Here is a 26,359-nt window from a genome sequence, read left to right on the forward strand (position 1 = left end):
CACACACACACACACACACACACACACACTCTCTCTCTCTCTCCCCCCCCCCCATATACTGTCCAGGACTGTATGATACTGTCTTTTCTTATTGCTCCTGGCTGTCTCTGGGAACTCTCCCACTGCCTGTGTCCATCTCTGTTCTTTGACCTTGTTCTTCTTTGCCTGGAGATACTAAAGAGCAGTGTCTATGAACACTTAATCTACAGCCTGCTTTCATGGTCCTGGCTCTACTATCCCTTCACATAGGACCCTAAGTAAGCCTCCTCTGTCTTTTCCAGGCAGGCCTCAGTTTCCTTATCTGTAGGCATATGCCTTATGAGGCTGACAGGGGAATAGCAGATTCAGTCATAACGTGCAGAATCATCCTTCAGAATTCTTGGAGGATTAGTTCTAAACTTCTTGTGTGCCATTAGCATATAACCTATGCACATCTACCTATAAACTAATCTCAGTTACTTATAATGCCTAATGCAACATAAATGCTGTTATTGTATATTGTCTAGGAAATAATGATGAAAAAAACTTTCTGGCATTTTTTCTCAAGTATTTTCTATACATGATTGGTTGAGTTTACACATTTAGAACCTGCAGATATGAAGGGCTGACTATACTTGGACATAAAATGCCCTTTCCCTTCCTCATGCTGGACCAAGGGGCAGGCCTGGTCCCTTTGGCTGTAGATCTAGGTAAGGGTTTCCTACTTTTCCTTTCTTGTTTTTTTCTTTTCCCAGACTGGTAGGGTTTCAAGTATTACCCTATGTTTCATATACATTTCAGACTTGGATTTCCCACTGCTGCCATTCTTTCTTCCATGTCCAGCTATGGCTCCCACATCTTCCTTAACTCCAGTGTCCACATCTTCAGTACACTGTGACTTCCATTCTAGCTCCACATGGGAAACAGAAGGCAGTCTTACTCAGCTCTTGCTTTCCCTCCTCTTGTATTGCATTAATTCTATAGCCACAGAGAAAGCCACAGCTGTTCTCCCTTTTACTCTTTGACATCCACCACTGTGCCTTCCCCATTAGCACTGCCTTTTATAGTATCCACCAACTTGCTCCTGAACAGAAAAGGAACCGTGAGCCTTCACTTACAAGACGATATCCCACCCCTGCTCTCCACTCTGTTCTGTTCACTGCTCCAGTCCCCAGCTCTGCTTACCAGCAACATTTAACTGCTGTAGGTCTGTGCACCACAGTTTCCTTGCTTCATTGTGCCTATACCCCTCTTAATTCTTGTTCACTTGGAAAACACAACTTTCTCTTTAAACTGAGTTCAAGGCTCATGTACCAGTGGAAAATATTTCCAAGTTGTAGACATTCTACTAGAATGTAGTAGGCCTTACTTTTCTGGTGGTCCTTCCAGGAAGCTCTTGGCTACCACCTCTCTTGAGAACAAGCAGTAGAGGAATTAACTGCATGCACCAAGGCATGACCAACACTTTGGACCCTTGAAATATGATCAAATTTATCTGTATGTACACACACACACACTCACTCTCTCTCTCTCTCTCTCTCTCTGCGCCCTGGGAAAACAAAATGTATACAGCATATCCCTTTCCTCTGAGAATTGATAGAAAGCATGGCAGGAAAAATAATCTGTGAAATATTTCTACCTAGAAAGGACTTGTCAAAAGCATTATGGGAAGGAGGGCCTGTCAAACTGCTTGAGTAAGACATAAATATGATGACGTAAGCTTGAGGAAGCTTGAGAGAACATTCATATATGGCATTGTGGAAAAGAAGTCTTAATGAGTTGGTAAAGGGGAGATTTCTTCTTTATCTATGGAAAATGAAGCTCATCAGAGGTTTTTGTTGTTGGTTTTTGTTTTGTTTTTAAAAGAAAGACATCAACAAAGTGAAGTGAGGCTGAGCTAAACTGATTTATGGAATTACTTCTGTGTTTTCTATGGAACCTGTTATCTCAGTCATATTGTGCATCCTTTTTGGAAATCTTAAATAGTCAAGAATTTTCTGAAGAAAACTATAGTGTTCTTAAATGAGTTATGGTAAGTGCCTTGGTAAAGTCATTAAAAAACAAAAACAGTATCTTGTCAGATTGGAAGCATGGCTCAAGTGGCAGAGTGCTAGCTGATTCATCGTGAGGCTCCGAATTCAGATTCTGGTACTAGCAAAAAATGTATTTTTAAAGAGTAACCATATCCTTTTTCCATAATATATTTGAGACAGAAGTAAATCAAATGAATTCCTAAGAGTAGCTTTCTTTATAATAATGGAAATAGTGATAATCAGATTTATTTCCTTTCATAATAAAGCATTTAGCAAATAATGTAGCGTAGTCCTCAAGACATTTTACAAATGTTAACTGCATGCAAGAGAGTTTATTCTTGAAGCATTTACAGGTGGTTGAAATACTGTATTTTATAATGACCTTCCCAATATATTTGGATGATTGCATATTCAGATATGAATAAAAGTCTGGATCACTTACATAATGGGTAACATTTTATTTTCCTATTGCCTTGAAGTTAACTTGTTTCAATTGAGTAATTTACTCTCTTCTACTTACAATGGTAAGCCTAATGTTTGTGTCAGTAGATATGCATACTTTCTATTGATCCTAGTTGAAAAAACTGCATCTGGAGACAGAGTTACAACCCGCTATGACCTGTTCTTTATTCTAGATAACTAGGGTAGAAAACTTTAGTCATTGAGATTTCAGCCGTGGTTTAAGACTTTCTCTGTTGAAGAAGTATAACAAAGAAGTATAACAAGAAGTGTTAACTTCCAGACCTTAGATGCAAGTAAAATTGTGCTAATTTCAGGATCTGAATAGCCTTTCTAAAGTAGGTTTGATACTCTACCCTCAAGCCTGATTTGATCAGCCTGTATTTTTTTTTGGAGTGACTACAGAGGTATTTTTTTCGCTCTTGGATATTTTCTTCAGTTTTTTCCATTGTATTTTTATGTATAAGAGGGAGTGACCTGTTTATCACCTACTTTTTTATATCATGATTGAATCACCCAGAGAGACTCACAGTCTTTTCCTTTGAGTGTCAGAACTAGCTTGGATTATCATAGAATATCATGATCAGTCATGTTTCATAGAAGGGCTTAGAGAGTTGTATATGATGGTGGTAAAATTGATGCTTATTTTTCAGCCAATTTTGAGCTTGTCCAACTGCAAGAAAAACTGAAGGAGACAGAGGAAGCCATGGAAAAATTAATCAACAGAGTGGGACCTAATGGTGAGAGGTATGTTTCTCTAACAGAACTCAGATGATTCCTATTTAGAGAATCAATTAAAATTTTAACTTTCATTGATAGACTACTTATTTTTATTTTATATAATTTTCAACTTATTATATAGCCTTTCTTAATTAATACTTCCCTTTTCAAACTGTCAAGAAATCTATTTTCAAGAGTTTGGTGTGGCTAGCTGTGGTGACACAAAGCAGAGGCAGGAAAATTGTGAGTTCAAGACCAGACTGAACTACATATATGGCCATTCTGTGCTAGCAGTTAACCAAAACACAAATGTTTAATGCAATCATACTTGTTCTTTTATTTTAAATTGTACATTTGTATTCTCTTATATGAACCTAGACCTTAAGTAAACAAGCATGAATGTAATTGTGGTACTGTTTGAACAGATGAATGGGAAAGGGAAAGAGAATGATGAGGGTGAATAATACCAACGCACTTTGTATGTGTGAAAATAGCATTAAGAAATGTTTAAAAAAAATAGAAAGGAGATATAGGGAAATAGAGCAATAGAGGGGGTTAACCTGACCAAAATATAATACATGCATATGTGAAATACCATGATATAACCCATTTGTACAATTAACATGTATTAATAAAAATAGAATTATACATTTTTTAGACAACTGGGAAACAAGGTATCAACATGCAGCTTTTTTCAAGTAAATTACTTCTTCTCACAATAATTCACACCACACTAAAGTTTGATTAGCACTGAGTTAAACATGGAAAGTAAGTAAGTAGAGTGAAACTAGGAGGGAGGGGCCAAGATGGCAATGGAACAGTAGGGAAATACCACAGCTCTCTCCAACTAAATAGAGAGTTTGGGTTTCAACGCTCCATTGCTCCATTTCTCCAAGAGACAGACGACAACAACAAAAAGGCGATTACTCAGAGAGAGACAGGAAGTGAAAAAAGAAAAGGGAAAAACTTCGGAACCTGCACAAAGATGGTAAATTGGGAAGATCCTTCCTCCACTCCATGCTGGCAGCAGGGCTCCACGCAGAGCTGGGAACCACAAAGTCACAAACGTTCCAAGGCTCCCAGAAGACTCTAAGAGCCAGTGCCAACCCGGGGCAGCCGTGAACAACCCCAGACTTGGGCCCGGCGCCTCTCTGCACTGGTCCGCAAGAACAGCCCAACCTAGCCTGGGGCAGCAATGAATGACCCCAGTCTTGGGCCCAGCGCCTCTCTGCACTGGTCTGTGGGAACAGCCCAGCCCAGTCCTGTGCGTTGAGGTATGACTCAGGGGGCGGTGCTTCTCTACACAGGTCTGTGTGAGCTGCTTAGCCTGGGGCCGCAGCCGTGGTCGCACTGGTGTGGGTGGCAAATGACTCCAGCCTCCCAGCAGAGCGTGGTGCCTCTCTGCACCTGCCCTTGTAAGCAGCCCGGGGCAGCAATGGTGGCAAAGGACCCCAGACTCAAAGGCACAGTGCCTCTACACCAGCCTCCATAAGCAGCGCAGCGTAGTCCATCCTGGAGCAGTGGGGGTGGCGGTAGTGACCTCAGCGGTGGCAACAAAGGACCCCAGACTTGTGGTGTGGTGCAGCGCCTCTGCACGAGCCCATATAAGCAGCCCAGCCCAGGCCAGGATCACAGCGGTGGCCATGGTGGCAGCAGTAGTAGAAGGACCCCAGATTCACAGCGCGGCCCTGGGCGGGCCCATGGGGTCACTGGTGAGGAACCCCAGACCCCACAGCACCAACTGGGACAGCATAAACAGTGGCAAAGGCTGTGAAACACAGACCCAGAATGCACCACCACCCAGCATAGCCCACAATCATCTCAACAAATGCAGAACATGGTAGTGACCAGCAACGTACAGCACACAAAAACAGCAATCTGCCACAGCACCACTGGACAGCTCCCAAACCGGTACCCGGATAAATGAGTACCCCACAGGGGACACCCCCCACCTAATTTCCCTCCCATCACAGGATACCAGCACTGTTGGTAACCCCCTAGAATGTTACTTACATACCCCCCCCCACACACACACCTAGGCTACAGGTCCTAAGGAAGCTGAGAGCTGTGCTAGTGCACCAGCAACCAGCAGGCACTCCGGCCAGGCTTGACCAAGAGCGCTCCTTGGAGGGAATGCAAGCAGTCTAGGCTGCTGGTCCTTGACTAAAGGCAGGAACTTCTTAGTATATCCAGTAGGCAGTTGAAAGAACCCTACCTGTGTCTCAGGCTGGAACCCTAGCTATCTTAACTGCCTGACCCTGACTGGTCAGGATCTGAGTTCACATCCCAGCAGAGGATGGAGTATGTCTGCTCCCACAATCTAACAAGAGTAAGCACTACAAGGGTCAGACCAGCAGCTGGAAAGCTGCCCCCTCCCACAACAGAACCTCAGACCAGGTAAAGTACTCTCAACCAGCCCAATGCCAAGAGCAAGCTACATCAATTGATCCAGGAACAAATCTAGAACCAAACAAAGGTAGCCACCTAGTGACCAAAACAATCAGAGCCTGGAATTGGTCTCCAACAATCCCTGAATCCTCATGTGAAAATCACAGTGAAAAATACATCAATGGCCAAGAACATAAACCAGACTCAAAGGCCAGCAACCACCCAGGGGAGAATGCCAGCGGAAGCAAAAAAGAAATGGAAGACAAATGCTACATCCAAGAGATGATAGAGGTAATGACTCAAGAATTAAAATGAGAAATAGATCAGAAATTTAAAGAACAAAGGAATGAGCTATCAAAAGAGATCCAGGCCTTCAAACAAGAAATGCACTCAAAAATAGATACAGTACACACCTTGCCTAAAAGATGAGATTAATACTCTAAGGAACAACATAGAAATTATAAATGGTTCAATTTCCTCCATGCAAAATTCAATTTCCTCCATGTAAACCACAATGGAAGCCACAGTTAATAGAGTGAATGAAATGGAAAAAAGAATATCAGATACTGAAGACAAAATGCAAGCACTGGAAAAGTTACAGATATAGAAAAAACACCCAAAATATGCCAAAGGGAAGTCCAAGAACAAGCTGACTGTGCCAAGAAATTTAACTTTCGTATTATTGGGGTAGACGAAGAGGGGAATACCAGAATAAAGGAATACAAATCATCATTGAAAATTTCCCGTCTTTTTTTTGGGGGGGGGGGTCGGTCGTGGGGCTTGAATCTCCAGTCTTAAAAGAGAAAATCTTACCTATGAAACAGAGGCCTACAGAACACCTAACAAGCAAGATCCCAAGAGGAACACTGATAGGTACATTATAGTAAAAATGCTAGATTTTAGCAATAAACAATCTTGCACACAGCAAAAGCAAAGGTGGAGCTATACTACAATGGAAAAAAAAATAGAATCATTACAGATCTCTTCACACAGACTCTGAATGCAAGGAAAGCCTGGGAACGTACCATCCAAGCCCTGAGAACCAATAACTGGCAGCCCAGACTGGTATATCCAGTGAAGCTAGCATTCACATTTGATGAAGAAACTAAAATTTTTAATAGTACAGAAAAACTAAATGAATTCATAAACAATAAGCCAGCATTACAAAGAATATTAAGAGAGGGATTACAATCTAAAGAAAATAAGAACAGGGATCCAGATAGATATCATTAGGAGATCAACTTAGTAAGCACAGGAGGAAAGTAAAGAAGAAAAACTTAGGAAAGTAGGAAAATGACAGGAAATATAATATACCTCTCTATAATAGCTATAAATATTAATGGACTCAATTCACCAATGAAAAGAAAAAGAACTGCAGATTGGATCAGGAAACAAGATCCATCAATTTTCTGTCTTCAAGAGACCCACCTCATAGCCAAAGATAAAAGCAAACTCCGAGTGAAAGGATGGAGGAAGATCTACCATGCAAATGCCCCCAGCAAGAAGGCAGGAGTTGCCATTCTAATATCTGATAAAATAAACTTTCCATTAAAATCACTATGAAAAGACAAAGAAGGTTACTACATATTAATACAGGGAACAGTCCAAAAAGAGGATATCATTGTCAATGTATATGCCCCAAACATCGGTGCACCCAAATATGTTAAACAAATACTCTCAGCCTTACAGGAAAAGATGGATCCAAATGCAGTAATACTAGGAGACTTAAGTGCTCCACTCTCACCAAAGGACAGGTCTATCAACTTAAGAATTGGCAAAGACATCTCTGAATTAAATAATGCAATATCGCAAAGCAGACTTAACTGACATATACTGAATTTTCCACCCAACAACAGCCCAGTACACATTCTTCTCTTCAGTCCCTGGAACTTTTTCTAAAATAGGTCATATCTTAGTTCATACAAGGAATTTAAGCAAATACAAGAGGATCGACATAATCCCTGTATTCTATCTGACCATAGTGTAATCAAACTAGTTCTCAATAACAAGGCATACAATAGGAAAAACTCAAACACATGGAAATTAAACAGCACACTGCTGAGCAACACATGGGTCACAGAAGAAATTAAAGAAGAAATTAAAAAGTTTCTACAATTCAATGAAAATGAAGACACATCACAAAGAAACCTATGGGACACAGGGGAAAAAATAGGAATTAAGACAATTAAAGCCTCAGATGACAGACCAACAGCCAATATTTACTTAATGGGGAAAAACTACAACCAATTCCCCTAAAAACAGGAACAAGGCAAGGATGCCCACTCTGTCCACTCCTTTACAATATAGTTCTGGAATCCTTAGCTAGAGAAATAAGACAGGAAAAAGATATTAAAGGGATCTACCTAGGGGAGGAAGAAATTAAACTATCTCTTTTTACAGATGATATGATTTTATATCTTAACAATCCCAAAAGCTCTATCCCCAAACTCTTAGAGCTTATAAACCACTTTGGCAAAGTAGCAGGATACAAAATTAACCCACAAAAATCAGTCACCTTTCTATACACCAACAATGTACAACAAGCAGGAAGGGAAATCAAGGAAACAACCCAATTCACAATAACAACAACAACAAAAAAAAAACAACCTAGGAATTAATCTAATCAAAGATGTAAAGGTTCTATTTCATGAAAGCTATAAGAGCTTAAAAAGTAGGAATCATAGAGAATACCAGGAAATAAAAAGACCTCCCATGTTCCTGGATAGGCAGAATTAATATAGTGAAAATGGCCATACTGCCAAAATTGATATACACATTCAATGCAATTCCATTAAAATCCCAATGACATACTTTACTGAAATAGAGAAAACAGTCCAAAAATTCATATGGAACAACAGAAGACTTAGAATAGCTAAAGCAATTCTAGGCAAAAGAAAGAATGCAGGAGGCATCATGTTACCGATTTCAAGCTCTACTATAGAGCCATAATAACAAAGACAGCTTGGTACTGGCACAAAAAGAGACCTGAAGACCAATGGAACAGATTAGAGGACCCAGGAATAAAACTACATATGTACAGTCAGTTGATATTTGACAAAGGAGGCAAAGACATACAGTGGAAGAATCATAACTTCTTCAAATACTGCTGCTGGGAAAACTGAGTGGCCACATGCAGAAAACTAAAAGTGGACCCTAGCCTGTCACCATGCACTAACATCAACTCAAAGTGTATTAAAGACCTTAACATCAAACCTGATACTCTGAAACTACTGCAGGACAGAGTAGGCATAGGCAGGAACTTCCTGAACATAGTCCCAGGGTCCCACCAAATTGGAGAGAGACTCAAAAAATGGGACTATCTTAAAATGTTTCTGCACAGATAAAGAAATAGCAACCAAATTAGAAAGAAAGTCAACTAATTGGGAAAAAATATTTACCAGCAATATATCAGACAAGGGTCTAATATCCATTGTATACAGGGAACTCAAGAAACTAACCCCTCACAAATCTAACAAATCATCATGAAATGGGGAAGGGAGCTAAAGAGGGACTTCTCAGAAGAAGAGATATTGTTTTTCTTTCTTGCTATTGTTTCTAACATATTTATAAGATGATTTCTTTGTTGCTTTGTATGGCCCTTCCCATGGTATAACCCCTGTTTTCACTGTATTTGATATTGGCATAATTTGTGGAGTGGAAGGGAAAAAACAAATTGTTTAAATAGGGATACAGGTGGACCCATTGCAACAATGAGATGTACAAGACCTTATGTCGAAAAACGAACTTTATAACTTTGGGGGGGGGGGGGGGGGGGGAGGAATAGGAGGGCAGGGATGGTAAGGGGAAACAAAGGAGGAGGCAACAATGCTTGATAAGAAATGTACTCATCTTGCTCATGTAATTGTTACCCCTCTGTACAGTATTTTCACAATAAAAAAAACTTATTAATAAAAAATGGCAAAGAAACACATGAGGAAATGTTCATCATCCTTGGCTGTAAAGGAAATACAAATAAAAACAACACTGAGGTACCACCTTACCCCAGTCAGAATGGCTCACATCCTAAATTCAGCCAACAACAAATGATGGAGGGATGTGGAGAAAGAGGAACCCTACTGCATTACTGGTGGGAATGTATACTAATAAGACCACTTTGGAAAGCAGTCTGGAGGCACCTCAGAAAGCTAAATGTAGATCTCCCCTATGACCCAGCCATACCACTCCTAGGCATCTACCCTGAACAACAGGAACCAGTATACAAAGACACATGCACCTCCATGTTTTTTGCAGCACTATTCACAATAGCCAGGATATGGAAACAACCTAGATGCCCCACTACTAATGAATGGATCCAAAAATTGTGGTACCTATATACAATGGAATATTATGCAGCCATTAGAAAGGACAAAATAATGACATTTGCAGGGAAATGGATGGAACTAGAACAGATTATTTTGAGTGAGGTAAGCCAAGAACAAAGAGACAAACAACACATGGTCTCCCTGATATGTGGATGCTAAAGCCAAAATGCAAGAAGATATGATAAAGTAAATAGGATTTGAGAAACAAAGGACAGTCACTCATTTCATTGTATCATTACTAAATGACTCTGTTCTTGACCATATATATGGTAGATATATGCACGCAAGGAGGGAAGCCAGGAGGAGGACACAGAATAAGGGGAAAATGGAACAACATACAACAAAGAGGCCCATCAGCTGCACTGGACACAGAAGAAAAAGAACTAAGCAACCCAAAGACAGTGATGGGAAGGGAGAAATGAGAGGGAAAGAGGGAACAGCCTACACTAAGCAAAAGGAAAGAATTGTAAACATCATCTGATGTGGAAGAAATAATTTATATTGTCAAAGCTCATAGAATTCACAAAGTTTATAGACCATGATAATGACAATTTGTCTTGTGAAGGTTAAAATGTGTTTGTGACTTTAACTAAGTATCACTATTCCACAATACTGTGAAATATGTGACATTTATGTAATCACCTAATCTCAATTTAACAAAATAAAGTGAGAGAAGGGATGGGTTAATAAAGTGAGAGAAGGGATGGGTTAGGAGCAATGGGTGACAATGTTGTCAGACACCTTGTATTCATATACTGTTTTGTAGAAAGGGAACTTCTTTGTACAACTACTTAAAGATAATAATCAATGTTAATTTAAAAAAGAGTCAAACTAGTCCTGAGAATGCCCCATAGGCAAGGCACACTTTTCCTGTGACCATGCTGGTCACAAACCAAACAAACATTTAAAAAACATGATTTTATCACATCTTGAGATGTCTGTGGCTTGAGGAGAGTACTTTAGAGAAAGAAGACCTGTTCATTTATAGCTTCCTAAGTCCTTACCATATATTTTAGATAGTATTCACGAACTGCAAGATTTTGGCTTGAGATTAGAGAAATATGTAGTTATTACTGCTTTATCTTATACATGCTATGTTAAGATAGAAATCTGGACAGTTTTTAATATTATCAAATACAATTTTTCAATCAGCTTTCACCTGGGAATGGCATAAGTGTATTACACAAGTCTAATGAAACTTCTGTATTGTACCATGTGTGTCTGATATTAAGCACAGTATTCAGCTCAGTGTCAGAGTAAGGAAAGGTTCTAAGAAGCAGAAGTGAGATGTCCTTATCTTTGCCCTAATAATCACAAAAATTTCCTTTTTAGAGTATTATGTCCACTTACAATTATTTACTTGTTAGAAGTATAGCATGACCCACCCACTGGCAATAATGAAGGTTCAGAAGTCTCTGGTAGCAAAGATCCACAGTTGTGTTGGGTACGTATTTGGCAGTTGATAGTAGATTTCTGGCATGGATTGCTTAAATGTAAATCTCTTGAGGTCAGACTTAGTCTATTCTGTTCAATGTGTTCATGAAGTAGGTAGTAAGTAAATACTTGTTGCATGTGGATATTCACGTTTGTTACAAGCTTTATATGTTATTTCATGGTAGAAGAAAACACATGGGCATTTTCTATTAAGATCCTTTAGTTCTTGAACATATATTCAGAGTAACTACTGGACAGATCTCAAGGATGCCTACACTTTGCCTCCTTAAATAATAGCTATCTCTTGAATTAATGGTCAAGGTAGAATTATCTTCCTTAGGCTGAACCTACTCTACCTTAACATTCCTACTTCAACAGGTGGCTGCACTTTCTTTTAAAAAAAAATTTTTTTTATTGTGAGAATACCATACAGAGGAGTTACAATTACATGGGCAAGATAACGAGTACATTTCTTATCAAGCATTGTTGCCTCCTCTTTGTTTCCCCTTCCCTTCCCATTGCACTTCCTACTTAGTTTCCCAAAGCAGAAATTATAGATCATCCTTGATGCACCTTTTTCTTCACTTCCCATTTGTCATCAATTACTGTGCCTTGCCATTTCAACCTAATTAACAAGTTGTTCTCCTTGCAAAAGACTATGAAGGGGCTGGGAAGGTGACTCAGTGGTAGAGCACTTGCCTTGCATGCCTGAGGCCCTGGGTTGGATTCCTCAGCACCACATAAGCAAAAGAAAAAGAAAAAGAAAAAATCCGGAAGTGGCCCTGTGGCTCAAGTGGTAGAGTGCTAGCCTTGAGCTGAAGAGCTGAGGGACAGCGCCCAGGCCCAGAGTTCAGGCCCCATGACCGGACCAAAAAAAAAAAGACTATGAAGACAGAAATTATCCTCCTTAGTTCCAGAACTTAGTACTAAAAAGAATGAATGAGTGAATGGCTTTGTTTTTGACACAGGTAAGAACTGTCTCATGTGGTTTCTTTTTTGTTGTCTTTCAGTTCACCAAAGAGATGGATTATGTCTTTTATTTTAATCCTTCAGGGAATCCTTTTGATCTTGAAAAGTATAGAACTTTCAAGAATGACCCACAGTGTCTTGAGTGATCTGGCCTTGTCTGATTCTATTGCTTTAGTTTTCTCTAGTGCTCTCTTTTCTGCCTTTAGTCCAACTCTACGGACTACTTGTGTTTCTCTGAATCTCTGTTCACATTTGGTACTAAGATTCTGCATACACTAGACCCTTGGTATCCATGAGTGTATGGTTCCAAAGAGACCATTGTTGAGGAAAAACATTGAATATTCAGGATTCATAGTTCAGTATTTTTTAATTATTCAGATTTACATATATTGTACATAGCATAGGTCTGAGCATCTATAACTTGGAATTTCATGAAGTAGGGAAGCGTATATGACTATCAAAAAATTTACTATTGTACACATTAATATTACACACCAAGGAACTAGACTTTATTTCAAAAAATGTTCAAATACTGACATTTGATTCATTTCACCCATAATATCACTAGATGTACTGCCTTTTAACAAATCTTAAAAATTTTCTGTTATTAAGTAAAATTAAACACATTATGTACCCTTTTGGGCGTGGGAAGATTTTTATTTACCTTACTGGACACAATTCACTCTTACAGGAAAAAAATTCAATTAGCAATAATCCCGCCTCACACCAGGTGCTGGTGGCTCATACCTGTAATCCTAGCTACTGAGGATGCTGGGATCTGAGGATTGAGGTTCAAAGCCAGCCCAGGTAGGAAAATCCGGTGAGACTCTTATCTCCAATTAACCACCAGAAAACTGGTGGCTCAAGTGGTAGAGTGCCTGCCTTAAGCTGAAGAGCTGAGGGACAGTGCCCAGGTTCAGAGTTCAAGCCCCATGACTGACAAAAAAAAAAAAAAAATCCTGCCTCAGATAAACCTCACTGGCTATAGGACTGCCACTGTACAAAGTTGCAGTTTGCTCTTACGGAACAAACTTTTACAAAATTAAGTCAGGGAAACAGCAGATCATACAATGATTTTAACACAACTGATAGTAACATATAACTGACTGATAGCTTCTGCATAACCACAAAGCTGAATAATGTGTTCATGAGACTATTAAATGTCTGCTTTTGAAAATTTTGAGACATTTCTTTTTTGACATGATTATTTTTTGGACCACATTTGGTCAAAACGAGCATGTGTAATAAATCTGTTTTTACTGTTTTTACTTTTGCTCATCTTAGTAAGTCAACACAGATACAATTTTCTCTGCAAATCCTTCCCGAATCCACAGAACTTGGCTAGGCGCTCTTTCTGTGCACTCCCACACCACCTGGGCTTCCTGAGTAGTGTGTATATCACATTACTTTCTATTAACTTTTTTCTTCCTGAATAACCTGTTACATTCTTGAGGACAGAATTTTTATTGTTGATACTTGTAGTCCCCATGCTGGCACACTGATGATGCCAGCACAACTTGGAAGAGTAAATAAGGTAAGTTTGGAGAAAAGTACTATAAAGTAGGTGGCATACGCAATAATAATTTCTTCGGAGCCTCTTTGTTTGCTCCACACAGTTCCATAATGTTACCAATGGCAGGTGTTACATGAAGTGTGCTTGAGGAACAGTATTAACTGCCATTACACAAATTACCTTGTCTTTTTTATCTAATAGTTCCTTGGCTAAAAGGCCTATTCTGAGTGAAAATCACAGTGTTGGTAAGATTGCATTCCCTTTTCAAGAATCTGTTTAATTGCCCTTTTCAGCTTGTAGAAGCTGCCCACACTCCTCAGCATATGTACCCCTTCCTCCATCTTCAAACATAGTAATAGTAGGTTGAGACCTCACATTGTATCACTCTGACCTCTTCTGTCTCCTCATTCTAGTTTTAAGGACCTAATGATTACATTGTGTTCTATCAGATAACTCAGGGTAATTTCCCTATTAGTGTCAGCAACCTTTATTTTACCTGCAATCTCAATTTCCCTAAAATATTCGTTAGCTTTTCTTAGTGCTGTGACAAAATGCCTGACATAAAAAACTCGAGAGAATGATTTGTTTTTGATCATGTTTTCAGACATTTCAGTCCATACTTCTTGGCTCTGTTGATTCTGGGTGGAACATCTTGGCAGTGGGAACATGTGGCAGAGGCTATTCATCTCTTGGAGGATAGGAAGAAGAGAAAATATATGTGCTAGTTGGCTTCCTATCCTTTCCCCTTTTGTTCCACCTAAGCTCCTCCCAGATTGTGCTACCCACATTCACCCATGTAGTTAGAAGATTTAAATAAGTATACGTAGTCTCCCCTCTACTTAGTTAATCACCTCTGAAAATGCCCTCACAGAGGTGCCCATGATATATGCTTTACATATCTCCTGAATGAGCCTTCAGGAAAACCATATTTTAGGAGATGGGAAAAGGAGAGTGAGCTAGGGATCAGTGTTAGAAGGAATTTGTTAAATGAAAAGAATATGAATATCTTCATGGCTCAGAGTGAAAGAAGTCTCAATGAGGATGATCCACAATATAGATAAATTAACAATTAGGAATGATGGAATGGAAACCTGATTTTAAGGAAGTAAAAGGAAACAGATGACGAAGACATGAGAACCAGTGAAACTAACATATAATTACAGTATGAGCACAGTGCTTATACTGTTGTAAATGTATTATTACTGCTCCCCAAGAATTCTAAAACAGTAAGAAATCCACAAAAACATTCATTGCAGCAAACTTAGGAGCTGTCACAAAGTGGCTAATGGTTAATTGCATAATGTTTCTAAAGGAAAATATTGAGTTTACTTTTTCAGAGTTAAAAGGATTCTGTAGATTTAATTTTTTTCTGTTCCTGCTTCTCAAAGTCTTTTCTAGTTAAGGGCTGCTGGTTTTCCATGATTTTTAGGAGGCAGAGAATCAAGACTAAGTTTTCATTCAGTAAACATCCAAATGCTCTGTGTAAAGTTCAGAGAAATAGCCGGGAAGCCTGCATGCCAGAGGTTTGTGATAAGCTCACAGGCCCTTCCAGCTTTCTAGTCTGCTACAATTCTCTCATAAAGTAATTTGAGGTTTTGTTTTTTTGATACTGAGGGCCTCATGTTTGCAAGAAAATCACTCTACCATTTGAGTTACACCTCCAGCTCCTTTTACCCTGGTTATTTCCAAGGTAGGGTCCCACTTTAAACCTAGACTAGCCAGGACCATGATCCTCCTACTTGTGCTTCCCTGTGTTGCTCAGGATGACTGGCCCTTACCACTGCACCCAGCCTTTGTGCTTCCCTTGTAGTTGAGAATAACAGGTGTGTATCACCATGCTCAGCCATCATAGCATAATAGGGTGTTATGAATTTCTGTGTCATGGCTGGCCTCAAATTACAATTCCTTGTTCTCCATGTTCCAAGTAGCTAGGACTCCAGGCTTGAGCCACAGCTCCTAACTTGGGTTGTTTTAATAATAAGAGTTAAGTGTTATGTGGACCACAGGCACAGTTGTGAGTCAGGAGTTGTGTATGATGGGAGGGGTAAAGCTGTAAGAGGCCCTGGGTAAGTCTCAGATTCTAGCTGAAGATGGAAATGAATGGACATGGCTTCAAAACATTTAGTGGGGAACAAGTGGAGTTCATGGTGTTTTTGTTTTCCTCCCACTGAGATCAGTGGAAACTTTGCACCTGAACTTTCCTCAGTTACCATCTTTTTATTCCTTTATTCCACCCTACTAATCAATTTGGCTGAAATGTGTTAGTCTGGCCATGAAAAGGAACATATAAGCCCAGGGCAGGCTAGAGAGAGGAATCTATTTCTCTCCACAATAGGGCATCTCCAAAATGCTAGTACAGAGTGCATCACCTTTTCCCCCCATGAATGTTGTTATTTTGTAAAGATTTAGGTTTTAAGGAGAGAATCAGCCTCTGTTATATCCTACAACTAGATAAAAACTTCTGTCAAAATACATGGGGTTTTTAGTGTGTGTGAGTGTGTGTATGTGTGCCTGTAGTGGGGCTTGAACTCAAAGCCACACATACTGTCCCTTGGAATTTCTGTTTAAGGTTAGCACCCTACCATTTGAGCTACACTTTTACGTCTTACTATCTTGCTGGTTGATTGGTGATAAGAGTCTCACAAATTTGTCTGCCTGGGCTGGCTTCAAACCATGATCCTCTGATCTCAACCTCCTAAGTAACTATGATTACAGGTGTAAACTACCAGAGCCTGCCTGGCTCAGGTAGTTCTGCTTTTCCCAAGTGATTGACTGCTTTCCTTTCAAAGAAACTAGTTATGTTATTATCCTTGAGCCTCTTGTTATTTTTACAGATATTTTTCTAGAACCACAGAGCTAACTTGAGACTCAAACCAGGTTTTCTAAATTAGAAATTGATTACTAGGCTGGTTCATTTGTAGAGTGCTGGACTAACATGTTCTAGGTTCAGTCCCCTAACACACACACACACACACACACACACACACACACACACACACACACACACACACACACACACACACACACACACACACTATGCCTTTAGAAGTTTTACCATTAACCAGCACTATGAATGTGTATAATGTCCTTTCTGTGATCCTATTTCACCAATTTCTCTCTGGTTAGGATAACTGAATTTTCAGATTCATCAAAATCTAGAATTCTAGGATATATCTTTATTCCTCCAAAAATAGAGTCAATCTGGTGGTTCCAGTAGTGTATTTTCCTGATTGATGTTTATGGCCTACAACATTTTTTCTTTGATGACTTTATCTCAGAGAAAAGCAATAAAAGGAGTAAGTGTGGTAAAAGGAAAAACTGTGTAACAGTGAGATTGCCAGAAGATTAGAAAATTGGGTTGCTAAAGTATCATGAAAGAACACTGACCTCAAAAGCTCAGGCATAAGGGTCTTGTCCCAGTATTGATAGCAACTCATTGTGGGATCTTGAGCAGTCACTTATCTATTCTGGGCAATTGTTTTCAAATCCCCAGATACGCCAGTTTAAGATCAATTCCTAGAATAATTGTTGTGTCAGATTTGCTACTCTAGGATATAGACAAATCATAGTGATGTTTCTGTCCGTTGCCTAAGAGTATTTCCTACTCTATTGTGTGATATTTCCAAGCAGAGCACAGACTGTGACTTCCGACCAAGAGAAACAATTGCTGCATCAGCTCCGAGAAATTACTAGGGTCATGAAAGAAGGGAAGTTTGTCGACAGATCTACTCCAGAGAGGGAAGCAGAGGAAGCCCCGTACATGGAGGACTGGGAAGGTAAACAGTGTCTCTTCATTTCTTCATTACCTGTCAGTCCCCAAATGAGAGCGTAAGCTGGGCGCTGGTGGCTCACGCCTGTAATCCTAGCTACTCAGGAGGCTGAGACCTGAGGATCGCGGTTCAAAGCCAGCCCGGGCAGGAGAGACCGTGAGACTCCTATCTCCAATAAACCACCAGAAGACCGGAAGTGGCGCTGTAGCTCAAGTGGTAGAGCGCTCACCTTGAGCTGAAGAGCTGAGGGACAACGCCCAGGCCCAGAGTTCAAGCCCATGACCGACAAAAAAAAATGAGAGCGTACTAATTTTTCAAATATCAGTTTTATAGTGGAGTATAATATATATGTATATGTATACTCATTATATAAATTATATGTATTGTAATTTTGACAAACTTTAAGTGTATCATTGGATGATTTTGATAAATGCATACAGTTGTGTAATCACACCATAGTCTTGGTATAGAACAATTTGCATTATCCTGAAAAATGCCTTACTTCTGGACAGCAACTAAACTGCGTTGTCTCTATAGTTTTTCTTTGTGTGAATGGATCATATTGCATATGTGCTTTGGTTTCTGACTTCTTTGACTTTGAGATTGAGATTGATGTTGTTGAGGTTTAATAGTTCTCTTTTGACTGCTGAGTAGTAGTATATGGAGGATATCTGTTGTTTGCTTTTCCATTCATTAGTTGAAGAACACTTAGGTTGTTTCTAATTTTGAATTTTTATGAATCAGGTTCTCATATAGGCCATCCTGGTGCTGAAACTGTGAAATCTGACCTGGAATCTGGTTCCATGGGGTGGACCTGTTGACTGAGTCCTCAGAAGTAGAGTTGGAGCCTGTATCTGGGAGACTAGCCTGAAGCTTAGATCCTCAGGGGCTGACCTCAGATTAGAATCAACCTTGTGACTGAGTCTGAAGAGACTAGCCAGGTGTTAGAATGGGTCTTGATAGCCAGTTCCACTGGGATAGGCCTGCCTGAAGCTTGCGTCTGCAGAGTCTAGTTTGGTACAAGGCAGTTTGGGGGTCTGCAGTGGTAGGCCAAAAAGCTAGGTCTTTGAGTCTGGTGCTGTAATGGACAACTCAGCACTAGGGGTACTAAGATAGGCCTATACCTTAGTTCTGCTGACCTGGAGATGCAGAAAACCCAGCCCAGCCTGGAGAGTGAGTGGGGTTATAGGGACTGGTCTGGCTTGAAACCTGTCAGCAGGTGTAAATTTGGTGCCTGATTCCAGAGGTTCTGGGGAAGACCTGAAGCTTGTGGCTGGGTTTGCCAGGTGTAGGCAGGATAATGAGATCCACATGTCTGTCCTAGGGCTGGTGCTCTGAAGTGTGCCTAATAGGGCTATGGAAGCCATCCTGGATGCTCAGGAGGGACTGAATCCTAGGGCTTTCAGGTTAGGCCTGGAGCCTGGCTGGGTTTGCTTTCCCTCTTAAGCTAAAGCAGATAGTTATGGAATTCCAAAGGCAATCTTAATTCTCAGTATAGGATGATGGTAAGAACATGCCAGCAAATGAATTTGCCTCAAGCATTTAGTGGCTGAGACCTAACTAGCAAGCCAGCTTCCCCAGCTTCTAGTCTTGACCAATGAAGTTGTGAAGGCCTAAGGTGGCTCTCTTAGTTCAGTTTCTGTTTCTGTAACTGAATACTACAGGTTGGGTAACTGATAGAGGTTTATTTAGCTCATGATTCTGGAAGTCTTAAGAACATGGTGTCAGCATCTGCTTGGCATCCAGCCAGCCTCCTATGGTCATGACATATAATGGAGGCTATCATATTGGCAAGGCAGAACAAGCTTGCTGACTTGAATTTCTCTTCCTTTTATAAAACCACTAATGCCATTGTGTGTGTGGGCATCCTATTCTCATGCTTTTACCTTCAAATACCATCCGCATGTGACATTAGGGACTGAGAAAACATGAGTTGTGGAGACAAACACCCATAACCATAGTAGTAATTAAGATCCATCTTATCTAGCATTCTGTCCACAGTAAGTTAATCTTAGCAACAAAAAATACACTGGCAAGATTCTTTTAGTACTGTCATTGTTGGCAAGGGCATGATAAAATGGACAATTCTTACATCACTGGTAAGGTTGAAATTTTATACCACTCTTCTGAAAAGTACTTTGGCAGACTATTAAATAAGCTTTTAAAATGTCTATTCTCTTTGGAATAGTTTCCGTATTTATTGAAGTCTTATCTTAAGAATTAGGGAAGTGAATCTAGGTTTATATTCAGAGCTCTTAACTATGTTACTTACAGTAGGGGAAAGTTGGAAAGAATCTGTCTGAATGTCTTACAGAATGGTAAATCATATCAATATATAGCTGTATAATAGGCTGTTTACCAATGCCTAAAGACAGAAAAAAAGCTCATAATACGATGTTAGATGGAAAAAATAGAGTAAAACACTTCATATGCAATTTTTATTAAAAAATAGGAAAAATATGTTTATATATGGCAAAAAAGAATAGAGGTAAATATATCATGTTTTTATCAGTGGTGAGATTTTGCATGGTTTTCTTTTTTAAAAATCTGTATTTTTTGAAGTTTCTGCAGTATGGATGACTTTTATAATCAGAAAAAACAGTAAATGTTATAAAAATGTTTCTATATACTTTATACTGTACCTAAAAAAAGCTGTTACTTTTCACAATTGGTAGACCAGAGTGCTGTATATTAAAGAGTTGAATTTTCTGATTATCATAATGTGCAAATGGCTTTCCACATTTTGTAGTGAGCATGGCCACTGCTGCCAGCGTTGGCATATGAGCTCCACACAGCCCATCTGCTGCTCAAGACCAGCTTGGCTGACACAGATTTATTTCATCCTCTTCCTTAATTTGGCAGCATTTCTTCTTTTCTCATTATCATAGCTGGGATTCAATACCAGTGTTACTCATTTTGTTTACCACTTTGTTGTTTTCTTTTGTTCCATTTTGTGAGTATGAAGAAGCCAACAATGGGATTCTGTCTTCTCAAAATGCAGTGCTTGTCCTTTGGGATCTTGGGCATGTCTTGCCTCTTTTTCTGACATATTCAAGCTATTTCAATTGTTTTGAGGAATAGAAAGCTTCATGGTGTATTTTTCAAAAGGCTTAGCATTCTTCTTTCCTCAACCTCCTCCCACAGATTTGGAAATGGTTCCAATTAGAAATTATAAACATTAGCCTTAAGCTAAGCTCTATCCATCTGGTATTTGGTGCATTTTTTAAAGCTGAAGGCTCATGTTATTTGTTTAATCTTCATCAGCATGGCAGAAGCATGTGGGGTGAGACTTAACTCTGCCCCAAACACCCTGCACTTAAGAAGGGATTTTCTTCTGTGTTGGTTTGTGTTTCAAAGAGCACTGTGATAGTCAGCCAGATCGCTAGGAATTTGTTCAAGTGAAACTTTAAAAGAATTAGAATTGCATTAAAGATTTCTTGAATGGATTTATTAGTATGTGATGGCTGTTGCCTGAGAATTCTCTGTGAGACTGACACTTTTTTTCTGAAGAGTCTTTGTAAGACTCTGTGCTACTTTTCTTTCTAGGTTACCCTGAAGAGACTTACCCAATTTATGACCTTTCAGACTGCATCAAGCGCAGGCAAGAAACAATCCTGGTCGATTACCCTGATCCAAAAGAGCCTACTGCTGAAGAAATAGCTGAAAGAATGGGAGTGATGGAAGGGGAGAAATCAGACCATTTGGGCTGGGAACATCTGCCTACTGATCCCAGAGTCCAGGAAGATAATTCTATTGCCTTGCATGACCTAGAGCCAGAAACATGTCCCTGCTGTTTTCAAGAAGAGGAAGATCCTGCTGTCTTGGCAGAAAATGCTGGATTCAGTATAGATAGCTTCAGTGAGAAAGAGCAAATTACTAAAGAAGACTGGCCTCAAGATTTTAGAGATGAAGGGCTGGGCATCAGTGTTGATCAAGCACACACAGGTGGCATGTTGAGGAAGCGTAACCCACAGGTTTTAGAGTGAAAACAGCCAGTTTGGTGAAGTATCCTTTACTGTAGTCCCAAGTTGACCTTTCTCTCTGATTTCATTCTTGGCGCTGTGCCCTCTATGTCCTTCTCTGTCTTTGAATGTCATAGCTATCAGGCCACCATGGTATCCTTCCTGGTGCTCACACACCTGTCACCTTGTAAATCATAGACATTAGTGTGTACATAAGACAGCTTCATTCTTTTTCTGCTTTCTACCTATAACAGAATCTGATGCATTAAGTAATTATATTAGGCATATCATATTTACAGATGGCACCACTTGGGCAAAGTCTGCTTCTTCCTGCTAGGAGTTTACCTGTGAATGCACATCAGTTAACAGATGATGAGAATTTAAGGTTGCAAGAGTGAAGATTTCAGAGTCCACAATGCCTTATTTGGGCAGGTTAGTGGTCCTCTAGGAAGAAGAAAATGTTTTGTTTGTGGGGAAGATGGGCCCAGGGCAGGACAAGATTGCCCTTAAGCTGAAGCCTCTTCCTTTCAGAGAGGGTCTTTTCTAGGAGCATTGATGCCATCTCAGATCCTTTTTTTTTCCTTCATAGTGGAACACTCCTACCGACCTGGGCATGACCCCATAGGCCTATTTGAGAACTGTTGTGCTCTTAGTATTGCCTGGATCTCTAGCTTAAAACCTCCATGCTCAGAGTATTTCTGGACTTGAGGAAACTTTAAAGACTTTAGGTAGCCTTTCTCTGCAGAGTCAAGATTTGAGGCTGTTGAGGCTACAAGAAGGCCTATGAATGATGGTCCTGCTATGAGTTGTTCAGAAGGCCAAGGATCCAAGAGGAGAGAGGATCTGTGCACTTAATAGTCCTTGCCTAGAAACAGTGTCTGAAAATTGTATCTTTGAGAAGTATGTTCTCATAACCACATGAATGGAAACAGAAACGAGGACTGAGCTTGTATACAGAGCACCAGCTCAACAGAGAAGGTACATTGTTTGTATGAATTACCATTATAGCAATGCCTAGAAGGGACTGTGCTTTCTATATTTGAATATTTGGAGCTTCAGGGAGAGTTAGGACAAGTAGGAAGTAAACTATGATTACTGGGAGGATTTTGACTAAACTAAAGGCTATTGGTACGTGTTTTCACAAGACAAGACAGTACCTGTGAATTTTGTTTAACATCAAGGGTGAGTGAATTTATACAATTTATACAATTAAGACTTGCAAGTTTAAAGATGGCATGTTCCCCAGGACATTCCCAGTGATAAAATGGGATGGACACAAGAATTAGGAAATTATGTAAAGGTAGTTACAGCTTTTTATAGAGTTCATTGTACCTGGCATGAATCTGATGTCAAGAACATAGTTAAAACCACTCATATTGGCATACAAACTGTGAGAAGGTATTGGATTGCAGTAAGACAATCTATTAGCTACTATGGGCATTACTATTAGTAACTAAACTTTAGAGGAAAAAAACATTGAGAATTGAGTCTATAGAAAATATTTTGCATCACATGTATTGAACATCTAATTTACATTGTAAAGAATACAGTTTAAAATGTACTAAAGTCAACCTAGATATAGTGTACAAATACTAAAGGTAAAAAAAGCATTCGTAGTGTTTTAGTAAGTTGTTTTCTTTGTGATTTTCTCTCATTTATCATGGGGGTCATTTGAGGAGAGATGATTTTATCCTAGATCACTGGTTCAAATTTCTTTTTTTGTTTTTCCCCCGAATATAATTCTTTTTTTTTCTGATCAAGCTGCCAATTTTTCTTGTTCTTTTTTTTTTTAAATTTTATTTTATTTGTGAACATACTGTACAGAGGGGTTACAATTGCATGGGCAGGATAATGCGTACATTTCTTACCAAGCATTGCAGCCTCCTCCTTTGTTTACCCTTCACATCACTTCCCAGCCTCCCCCCTCCCCCCATCCCAATCCTTCTCCTTCCCCCTCCCCCCTCCCCCCCTGCACCTTTATTAATATTTTAAGAATATAATTGAAAGGGAGCAGACTGCTGAAAATAAATGCTATTACTATTTTATATATTTATTGTAAAGATACTTGTATTACAGATAAGTGCTTTGGTTAGTTTGTTGCTTTTTCATTCATTAATTCATTTAGTAGATAACTGCTCAGTGATACAGTGAACAGAAGGCACAATTCCTGTCTTTAAAAAGCTTTATTTAATATAAGACCCTGACAGGTAAGATGGAACTATGAGCTATTAAAAAGGCTCAATATTGTGAATTCTGTAGATGAACAAAACTGGGTGATGATATTCCTCTATAAACTCTAGCTGTAGAATCATGGGTCAGCTCTTTTGGACATCTGAATCTTGTTTTCTTCATTTGTAAAATAAGGGTAGTAGAAGTCCAGGGTTGTAAGCATTAAATGAAATTATCTGTGCCTATAAAATGGCATAATTTCTAGATTATATATAATTACCACCCTAGTGGTAGTTGTCTTACTATAGTTTATACTGATTGACTTATAGATTCAAAAGTACAGAGCCACTGGGAAGAAAAAATAATTTTGCGAAAGTAGTTCCAAGAAACTTCCAGAGGAAATGGATCTTGTGGTATGCCAAATCCAAATGAGAAAGGAACAGAAAGGATCTTTTTGGCAGAAAGAGTAATGTTGGCAAAAGCAGTGGGTTTTAAGAGTGTATGGATGTTTAGGCATTTTGATAAGGCTGGTATGTAAAATGTTGCATACACAACGCTTTGAGTGGTTGAGGAAAACTGGTTTATGGAAACAACTCTGGACAGAAGTACTAAGTCCTCATGACAGCTCTTACCTACCCTGTGTCTCAGTCCTTAGTTGTTAGGTTATATGACTGTATATATAATTACAGAGTTATATATCAGAAGTTTTATTGAAGCTGGGTCGTGGCGGCTCACACTTGTAATCCTAGCTACTCAGGAGATTGAGATCTGAGGATTGACATTTAAAGCCAGCTCAGGCAGAGAAGTCTTCTTAATCTCCAATAAACACTCAAAAACCAGAAATGGTGCTGTGGCTCCAATGGTAGAACACTAGCCTTGATCACAAAGAGGCTCAGGGACTAGTGCCCAGGCCCTGAGTTCAAGCCCCACAACTGACAAAAAAAAATTTTATTGTAATTTAATTTAGGGTTTAGATGTCTTTTTTAATTTTCCAGAATTGTTGTTTCTTCTAGGAATATTTATCTCCAGGATGACCCAAATCATGGAACTGGCTTTTGCAAAACCAGGAACAGAGAACTTGATGAATTATTTGACATAGGTCTGAAATTACCTCAAAATGATGGAGTTCACAGTCACACCTCTGGAAAGATAGTTTGCTTAGGAAAGATAGCTGTCTTTAAAAATGCCAACTATATCTATATCACCTGGGACCATGCTTGGTAAATCAGGCTGAGTGATCCAGCCATGAGGTCCCTTCACATGATCCCTTCACAAGAAAAGCATCTTGTTAGCTTCAGAAAGTGGTGTATTAAGCTTCTAGAAATAATGGTCTGTGAGAATCATTCTTTGGCCTTTGTATTAAGCATCTAGAAATAATGGTCTGTGAGAATCATTCTTTGACCTTTCCCTGGCTTCGGTAATAACTTAAAGCCCAAACTAGAACACTTTGGGAAAAGGAAACTTTAATAATAATTATCCATTAATTAATAGGTATACACCAGAATTATCCTGGACATATGACTAAACAAAGAAAAACCTCTTTTCTTTTTAGAATATCCTGCATATGATCTTTTCCACAGAGGCCACAGGAGATAGGCCATGGGTCTGGTAGGAAATGCCCTTGGTCACATTAAACATCTCTATCTGGGGGGATAAACGCCTCCACTTACTATCACACTCTTAAATCCACCATTGATCTAGATCTGCTTGTGGTCCAAAGAAAAAAAATTAGTGAGTCAGCTATTCATTAATGTTGGGAAAAAAACATGAACAAATCTGTGACTGCTGGGGACATTAACATTTATAAAATATACTGGCCTCTCACCATTTTCTTTATACAAAGATTGTTCCTTAAGTCTCAGAGAATCAGATCCTTATGTGTGAGTTGAAACTAGTATTCACCTCTTAGGCTGTTAGGATTAAGTGAAATACTGTTTTTGAAGTGCTTCAAGTATGCTAAGCATGAAGCTTAACAGTTGAATCATCACTCTGTTTTCCAGCTCTGGCATTGGTCATATCTGATACCTTTTTTTTTTTTTGTCGGTCGTGGGGCTTGAACTCTGGGCCTGGGCGTTGTCCCTCAGCTCTTCAGCTCAAGGCGAGTGCTCTAACACTTGAGCTACAGCGCCACTTCCGGTTTTCTGGTGGTTTATTGGAGATAGGAGTCTCACGGTCTTTCCTGCCCTGGCTGGCTTTGAACCGCGATCCTCAGATCTCAGCCTCCTGAGTAGCTAGGATTACAGGCGTGAGCCACCAGCGTCCGGCATATCTGATACCTTTTAAGTCTACCCTTGTGGTCAAAAATGGCCCAGGGTCATTTGTTAGTCTCTGGGTAAGCTTTCAAGTATGTTTCTAACTATACTATAGTTAGTTCCTGTCTTCTTGGCTTCAGATCTGCCACAGGGTAGGAAAAAAACAAACAAACAGGGAGAGGAAGGGTGAGCAAGACCAGGAATCAAGTGGCTGGGTCTTCCTGTACTGCTTTCCAGTTGGGCCTTTTTAACTTTATAACCCTATGATGTTGTTGAGGGCCAGGCCCAAAAGGCATAGTTGGGAACACCAACCAATTCCTTCAGATGACTTTGAAGAGGACTACTTAACTTAGTATTTGCTAACTTCACTATTTTCCCACTTTTCCCCA

At 39.6% G+C, this 26,359-nt stretch overlaps 1 protein-coding gene across 1 annotated transcript in view; it reads left to right on the forward strand.

Moving 5' to 3' along the window:
- Ric3 (RIC3 acetylcholine receptor chaperone) overlaps positions 1–23,294 on the forward strand; it is a 28,870-nt gene extending 5,576 nt beyond the window's left edge. The window contains exons 4-6 of the mRNA XM_013028681.1: positions 3,125–3,218; positions 17,448–17,593; positions 21,134–23,294. Coding sequence (XP_012884135.1) covers positions 3,125–3,218; positions 17,448–17,593; positions 21,134–21,573 — 680 coding nt within the window. The 3' untranslated portion in view covers positions 21,574–23,294. The remainder of the gene's footprint in view (positions 1–3,124; positions 3,219–17,447; positions 17,594–21,133) is intronic.
- The last annotated feature ends 3,065 nt before the right edge of the window (positions 23,295–26,359 follow it).

This window comes from Dipodomys ordii, unplaced genomic scaffold (genome assembly GCF_000151885.1).
Source record: "Dipodomys ordii isolate 6190 unplaced genomic scaffold, Dord_2.0 Scaffold113, whole genome shotgun sequence".
NCBI classification, from domain to species: Eukaryota; Metazoa; Chordata; class Mammalia; order Rodentia; family Heteromyidae; genus Dipodomys; species Dipodomys ordii.